Source organism: Aulonocara stuartgranti (genome assembly GCF_965226115.1).
Source record: "Aulonocara stuartgranti genome assembly, chromosome: 14".
NCBI classification, from domain to species: domain Eukaryota; kingdom Metazoa; phylum Chordata; class Actinopteri; order Cichliformes; family Cichlidae; genus Aulonocara; species Aulonocara stuartgranti.
In genome coordinates this window covers 4756028-4763763 of record NC_138950.1, presented here as the reverse complement: position 1 = coordinate 4763763, position 7736 = coordinate 4756028, and the positions used below count along the sequence as shown (strand labels likewise).

Genomic DNA, 7736 nt, shown 5'->3' with positions numbered 1-7736 from the left:
TCAGCACTGATTACACTGTTTATTTATGTTTGCATGTACAGTATTTACAAAGAGCTCAAAGGCACTAATTGCATTTGTGCAAAAACTAACAGACATGTGCATGTACACTCCTACACTGTGCATGGCTCAGGAATGTTGCATTAGGTAAAAATATGACTAAAATACACAGATCATTCACTCAAAGACAGACTAATGAGGTTGTTGCAATATTATGCTACATCACATTTTCAGTTTGCAGTTGTCAGATTAGTTTAGTAGCTTAAAAAGTGATTGAAACATAAAATAGGGGCTAAGTGTATGTTACTGTATAACATTTGTTTGCAGGGTTACAACACATCTGTGTCCTTTATATCAGCTCTGTGGTTCCAGTCTTTTAAAAAAAACAAAAAAAAACTCATGCAAACATTATTTTAGTAACCCTAAAAAAGGTCAGTGTGTTGACTCAGGATTAAATACAAAAAGTTCTACAGGTTTGATTGAAAGTAAAATGTTGGCGTTGCCCTGTTCACAAATTTAAAAGCTAATTTTGTGTTGAACTTCTCAGATGTGCTTCTGGTATCCCTTAAAAAGAAGTGCATTCGTGCGGTTCTTCTTCTTCCTTCTTTCTCAGCAGCAGGTTGACAGTCCGTCACAAACAGCTTCACCTGAAAATCGCCGTCCAGCAATGCTCACGCCTTCTTCTTGCTCTCCGTGGGAAGATGGCGAGGTGACGGTTTTGTTGAGAGCGCAGGGACGAGTTTGTCGAACAGCAGCACCGAGCTCATCATCCCTGAAAGAACCACGATGCAGAAGAAGAGGAAAAAAATTAAACTTTTAAGACAAAAGTTGTTTTCTGTATGTCAACCATGAAACTTCTGAATAAAACATTTAAGGTGTTACTGTGAAGCGACGCACACCGCTCAGATAAATGAAACAACTCCCAAACAACAGTCACCTCGAGGTGCTTTGTACCCAAAGCTGTCTTATTTTTTAACTACACAACAAATGTCAGTTAAAAACTGGAATATTTCATCGACCAAAATCTGATGTGTGCTCTCTCACGTTTTTGAGTTTTGCTGTTGCATCAAATTAAATGTGCCTGAATCCTGAAACGGCAATCATGGGATTTATTCCATTAAACAAACGATGTCATTCCTGAAGCACCGAGAGATATTTTTAGACGCTCGTCGCTCTGCCAGTGAAGGTAAATTACACACATCTTTGCTTCAAACAAATGAGTCATGAGATTTTAATATTTAAGCAGCTTATCAGATTTGTGTCAACACTTTGAACACAACTGGCTCGCTGGCTGCCAGAGACACAGGCACTAAAACGTAGCAGTGCTCATCGCTAATGTGGTTTCTTCTGTCTAACAGTTCAACTAAAACCTTTACTGGTGATCCACGTGGCAAAGAGGGGTCATTTATGACCACAGCTCTTTATTTCTGTGTACCGTCGTGTAAAAATATTTTCTATCTTGAATCTGTCCTGGAAATATAAAGACGAAACTGTCTTTAAGGCTGCACCACGTTTTGGACTCAACTTGAAAGAAAGGCAGATGTGAAGGGTAAAAGTGAGGTCAGAGGTCAAATGTATATGTATGTATATATGTATATGTAAATATATATGTAAACTCCACGGTGTGTGCATACAAAAATTGAAACAGAAACATTGTGGGGCAGTATACAAGGACAGTTATACAATATAATTAATAAATAAATAAATAAATAAATAAATGAATAAGGGAGGGGCTATGGTCATTTAGGGTGGGGATGGTAATTTCACTGAGACCAAAATATTGCACAGAACATGGAAAGACTGAGAAGGTCAGAAAGAAGGTCCAAAATAAGGTGATATTCAGGAACCCCATTTATCATTCCCTATACGCCGACACGATGAAAATACAATGACAGTAAGAAACATAGTTTTAAATAGCTCTATTATTATCCCTTTGACATTCAGAGCAATCAACTGACCTTGAAGGAAAGGTCGGAGGTCAAATGTGATATGATATTTTAAACCTTTATATGGTATTTTCTATATGTTGACGATACACACCACACTTGTAAGAATCATAGTTTCTTAGTTAAAAGGCTTTTTGTCTGTTTTCAAATAGCATGTAAGGCAAATGTTACTGGATTGTTAACATGACTCCACGCTACACCCCCTCAAAGTTTTATCAGAATTCATTCAGGACTTTTTGAGCTGTTGTGTTTATAAACAAAATGAAAAGCCAGAAGAAATTTCACTTATCCTTATTAAAAGTCAAAGACCTGAATTTATAGCACTGAGGATTTTCCAGCCAGTTTGTGCAAAAATCCCATTAAAAACTATTTTCAAACTGATGTTACTGGCTTCAGTCGGCAGCAGGAAAAATACTTGTGATCTCTTTAAGTTGAGATTTTTCTAGCGTCTCTGTCAGGTGTGTTAGTCTCACCGAGCAGCGGGCCCAGCCAGTAGACCACACAGTACTCGAGGAAGGAGTGTCCACCGCAGGGGAACTGTGTGGAGAAGGCCAGCGCTGGGTTAAAGACAGCTCCGGTCACGCTGCCACCTGGACACACATGCACAGTTTTATTAGTGAACTCACATTTGTTCATCATTTAAATCTGCTATACAGCACAAAGCAGCTGAATGCATTCCTGAATCTGCCTTAGAAAGTTAAAGTCTGTGAAGCTTCTCAGTCATCCAGGTCATATTTGCATCTGGACTCCAGACGCTTTTCTTCTCCATAAAGGTATAAAAAGAGAGCAGAAAATGATAATATTCCAGCGGATGTGTGACTTTAAAGGTTACTGGCTGAAAAAAGGTCATTGATCAAACAGATTCTTGCTTAGATTTTAATTCGATTCTCTGCAGGAAAATTTGAAAATATTTCCTCCTAAATTCTCAGTATTCACTCATCAGCATTCAGTCAAACGTTCATTTACGGGTGTAGTTAAAAATCTGCTAATAACTGACTTTACACGGGAGTTGGTTGGTCGGACACAGTGAGAGATGTAATCTGTTACTCTTCATGTGAGAAAGAAGGTGTCTCTGAGATGTACTAATAGTGTGTTAGTTCCAAATAGTAAATTAGTGAATGTATTTCATGGCAGTTTGATTATTCTGGGACAAACAGTGCAGTCTTCCTCAAAGCATCACTGTGAATATAATCATATAATGTTAAAAATATAATAACAGTCTTTTTATTATTGGTCAATGAAATAAATAAATCCTCTTTATTATCAGAGTGAAAACAGACTTCCACAAACGAACGTCAACTGATGACTCCATAAATATTCACCTCTTTAAAGATGACTAACCTCATTCAACAGCCAAATGACTTATAAAATCCTAAAATCACATATTTCTGGAAGGTCCACTCACTGGTTATTCAGCATGCCAGGCTGCAGTTACACCATGCAGACAAAGGAGCACTCGGAGCAAGTTAAAGGAAAGTTTATTCAAAAGTAGAAGTCTGGGAATGGAGACAGAGGAGTTCACTTAAATCTGTCATGATGAAACGGAAGCAATCAAATCTGCCTAAATCTGACACTCAAAGGTAAACTGGATACCTGGCTGACCATCACGTTCACGACCAGGTGAGGACGGATCAAAGATCAGGAGTCGATTTTAAGCGTTGAGTTTGGCTTGATCATAATTGTCCCTGTCTGCTTGTTCTATATAAACACACAGTGAACATGTGTCCCTCTACACACACTCAGAGTAAAGGTTCACCGGTCACGCTGCCACCTGATTGGCTCCCATTCTTAACACTTTAGGACTGAGGCTTTTCCAAGCCCCAGTGTTTGTGAAGAGAGACCGTTATCATGGCTCTCCCGCAGGGTAACGTGTCACTGCCTTTTGATGCCTGCACTACCCTGAGGTGGGACACGTTGCCACATAACTATAAGCTGCACACTTTTGTGTGTAATATGATGAAAACTACACAACCAATGCGGCTCCGACCCTCACACCGCTAATGCGTGTTTATGAGAGCAGGAGGTCTGAGCCACTGTTCAGCCACATTTAGGTGATTTTTATGTATTCGTGGCTGAAGTGTATGATTGGTGCCCGGTTCGTGTCTCCCCCAACAGACCCCGGCACCATGTAAATACTCTGATGTGCTCGTGATTTCCGATCACGTGATTAATTAGCGGTGGAGCCGGATTTGATTCCCTGCAGCAGTCATATAGAGTTATCATACCTGCATAAACCGCTGTGGTGATGACCGCAGCCACGGCGTGCACGCGGAATTTCTCCTGCACCGATTGCGTGTGCGTGATAACAGTCTGAACCGCAAAGGCGCACGCGAGCTCAACCGCAGCGGCCTCGTGCAGGGGCGCGTGGATGGGGCTGGTGCATCGGAACCCGAACAGCTTGTGTCGCGCGTGCAGTCTCGACAGCCCGACCCCCCACAGCCTCGGCACCGCAGCGCGTGCAGCGGCGGCCGCCGCGAACTGGCACGCGATCCTCCGCAGGGCGCGGGAGCCCGACAACTTGGCGTGGTAGGCGCGCTCGAGCGCACCGGAGGGGTTCCCGATCGCCCCGCTGAAGGTGAGCCCGTGGACCACCGACGCCAAATACGTGAAGGTGAGCGCGAGACCAGGCTCGATGCCGCCCACCTCGGACAGCAGCTTGAGCTCGTGGGTGCAGCAGCACAGCTGGAAGGTGGACACGAGCTCCACCACGTACTCGGAGAGCCCGGTGTCTGCTAGGGCCCGAGCCAGCAACCTGCGGGTCACGTCGCTCAGCACGACGATCCCCGCGAGCACCGCCAAAGACACCGCCACGTCCGCAGACATGCTGCCGGCCGGTCCGTGCTCCCAGCCGGGGACAATCCCTGTGCGTGGCCGCTGCGTGCACTGAGCTGCGGGCCTCCTTTCTCCCACTAGAGCGCCCTGATGATGGGGTGCGGAAGTCTTTGCTGTGCCGGGGTGCTGTTTCTCTATACCGGAGGATGTGGAGTTCATGCGGGAGCAAATGAGCTCCAGTCCCGGTGGCTCACATGGTGCGGAAGTGACTGAGCTCCGCAGTCCTCCTCCTGCTGGTTGTCTGCTCACAGTACGGACTAGTGATGTGTCGGTCGCGAACGAAATGTAAAAGGAAAAGGCTGAAAATTTAAATAGTTAAGAGTTGAAATGTGAATAGTTGGTTTTTGTATTATATGAGTTATTTCTTACATTTTATGTGGAGTGAATAAATAAAAGTATATTTACGGTGGCCCCTACAGACAAAGCATGTGCAAACTCCAAAACACATAAAAACTCAGAAACACACGAAAACTCAAAACACATACAAAAGACAACAGAAGTGCTCCAGGATGCTGGGCGCAGTGTTGAGCTTTTGTTATCTTGTGGCTACACAAGCCAGCAAGTACCAACGACCGGATTTGGTGTGTGGTAATAACAGGTAAATGAACTTTTTTTTTTAAATTATTTGAATATATATGAGTGCTTGTGTATAAATACACAGAAAATACACAAATGCTTTCAATTGTGTAATTTAAGTGATCTAGTAGCTCTGATTTGGAAGTTCAGTTAATGCTAGAAATGTGCTTTGTCTCTAGGGGCCACCGCATATTTATATATAAACATATATAAATAAAACCATTTTTTTTACATTAGTAATTCCTTTTGTGCATAATGTTATATTATTGTTAACAATAAATTAAAGCAACAAAACAACCTGAAGAGCCGGCTCTTTTTAGTGAGCTGAGCCGAAAGACCCGGTTCTCTAAAAAGAGCCGGGAATCCCATCACTAGTACGGACTCAGATCAGTATAACGATGTAGGGAAAGGAGGGCTGATTCACTGCGTTTCTTCTCCTTCTTCCGCTTTCTTCCATGTTTTTTCTCCCACTCGCGGCCCTGTGACATCACACACAAACATTTTAAAATTTACTCAAACAGAAGCAATAATCATATTTACAGTACAAAAGAGTTACTATCAAATTATATTTAATGTCAATAATACTTTTATATTGTGCAGAATCATGAAGTATGATCATGAGTACTGGTTCATTAAAGTATTCTTCACTATTTTGTTGCAGTAGATTATTTCAATTAACCTACTTCATATTCTGCAGTGAAATCTAAATTAGTGAAGAAATAAAGCAGACACCATAAACCATCCCTTAAATTATTTAAATCAATAAGGTGTTGGCCGGCATTCTGTTTTTGGCTGCATGTTAAGGTCAAAATGCTGATGAGGTCTGATCCAGTTTACTGATATACTCTGTTCTACATCCTGCACTGTAATATGAGGATTGTGTGTTTATTAAAATTAAAAATCATCATGGAGTCATTGACAAAAGAACATCAACATTCAGCCTGTTGTTTAGATATTTTTATTTCAGAAATGATTCCTAACAAAAATGGAGAATATAAAAACACAATCAAAGCAGTAAAGTCCATATTATGAAGTGTTTGCTGTATCAGACAATCATGTTTCCAGTCTGCTGCATCACAACAATTGAAATGCAAATATAAATGATTCACAACAATGAAAACAATATAGTGCAGATAAACATGGTGCTGTAATGAATCTGCTCTTAAACACAATAACAAAATACATTTTCCAAGAGAGATGATAATGATTCACATCAGAGTGAAGAACGAATACATTTACAACTGGTTTCTAACATTTCTTATAGATCGAACTGATCACTGATAGAAACAGAAGAATATTCAAAATGATACTCTGAGAGATACATGAATGAGATATGGATAAACATCAAATCACATAAAACAAAAAAGCACATAATCATTATAACTGGGGCCACCGTGGCTCAGGGGGTTGGGAAGCGTATCTTGTCTGGGCAAGACACTTTACCCTACCGCCTACTGCTGTTAGCCAGAGGGGGCCGATGGCGCATTCCACCAGTGTGTGAATGCGAGAGTGAATGAATTGTGGCATTGTAAAGCGCTATATAAATCCAATCCATTATGAAATAAAATATGAGCAGAAATATAGAAGAATTAAGTGTGTGTCTGAGCTGAAAGCTGCTCTCCTCTCCTGGTTTTCTGTATCACACAGACCACAACAACACAAAGCATCACCTGCAGACCGCTGAGCAGTATCCACCTGACTCTGTAGAAGGTCGATTAAACCCCAAAGGGCTCTCTGTGGATCAGAACAAATGCTTCTGCTGACACACACTCATCCTCTGACTTAAAACCTGTACACACATACTCTCCTGCATCTTCCAGTGCGACATTAGAGATTATCAGGCTGTCACGGGAACAAGTGATTCTTTTGTCACTGCAGAACTTATCATCGTACACAATTTTGCCTTCTGTTTGGATCGACTTCATGAACATAAAGCCCGAAGTACTAGTTTTCCAATCATCAGAGCATCTCATAGTGACTTCATCTCCCTCTGAGAAAACCTTTACTGCAGGTGGACCAAATTTAGGGCACACCAAAAGCCAGTACTGATGTATTACTTTTTCACCTTCACAGTAGTAGATACCTGAATCATTTAACGTTAATGATGGAAGTACCAGTGAGAAGTTTCGACCAATTTCTTGATCAGCATCGTAGGAAATTGCTACCTTCATCCAAACTGGGGGCTGGTCATGAATGGGGTCCATGAAGGGACACTCCAGCACAGCTGTGTCTCCCTCTGAAGCATAACGTAGCTTTGTTTGTTTGGTCAAACGTACAGAGTAAGTGCTCACACACTGCTGTTGGTTCATCACCAGGCAGATGTAAGACGTTGGTCGTGTGTTGACATGAAGAAGTGATGCGTTTGTCACCTGCAGGAAACTTTCT

At 41.8% G+C, this 7736-nt stretch overlaps 1 protein-coding gene across 3 annotated transcripts; it reads right to left on the bottom strand.

Moving 5' to 3' along the window:
- Positions 1-6068, bottom strand: aqp11 (aquaporin 11). Of its 3 annotated transcripts, none has more exons than XM_082502960.1 (3): positions 4169-6058; positions 2417-2533; positions 1-769 (listed from the first exon to the last, which is right to left on the bottom strand). In XM_082502960.1, exons 1-3 carry the CDS (start codon positions 4932-4934, stop codon positions 669-671), a joined length of 984 nt encoding a protein of 327 aa, XP_082359086.1. In that variant the 5' UTR covers positions 4935-6058; the 3' UTR covers positions 1-668. The 3 variants fall into 3 exon arrangements, 1 of the variants encoding a protein (XP_082359086.1); XR_014270852.1 differs by lacking the exon at positions 1-769 and adding an exon at positions 3349-3439 and having other exon boundaries at positions 2450-2533; positions 3537-6068; XR_014270853.1 differs by lacking the exon at positions 1-769 and adding an exon at positions 3349-3714 and having other exon boundaries at positions 2450-2533; positions 4169-6066.
- Between the last annotated feature and the right edge of the window lie 1668 nt (positions 6069-7736).

Bases quoted from the DNA above. Each gene is read 5' to 3' on its own strand.
- aqp11 (XM_082502960.1), bottom strand. From the start codon at position 4,934: ATGAACTCCACATCCTCCGGTATAGAGAAACAGCACCCCGGCACAGCA. The intron at 2,534-4,168 runs GTATGATAACTC...ATGTGTGTCCAG, and splicing joins CACCACAGCGGTTTATGCAG to GTGGCAGCGTGACCGGAGCT. The intron at 770-2,416 runs GTGAGACTAACA...TGGTTCTTTCAG, and splicing joins CTGGCTGGGCCCGCTGCTCG to GGATGATGAGCTCGGTGCTG.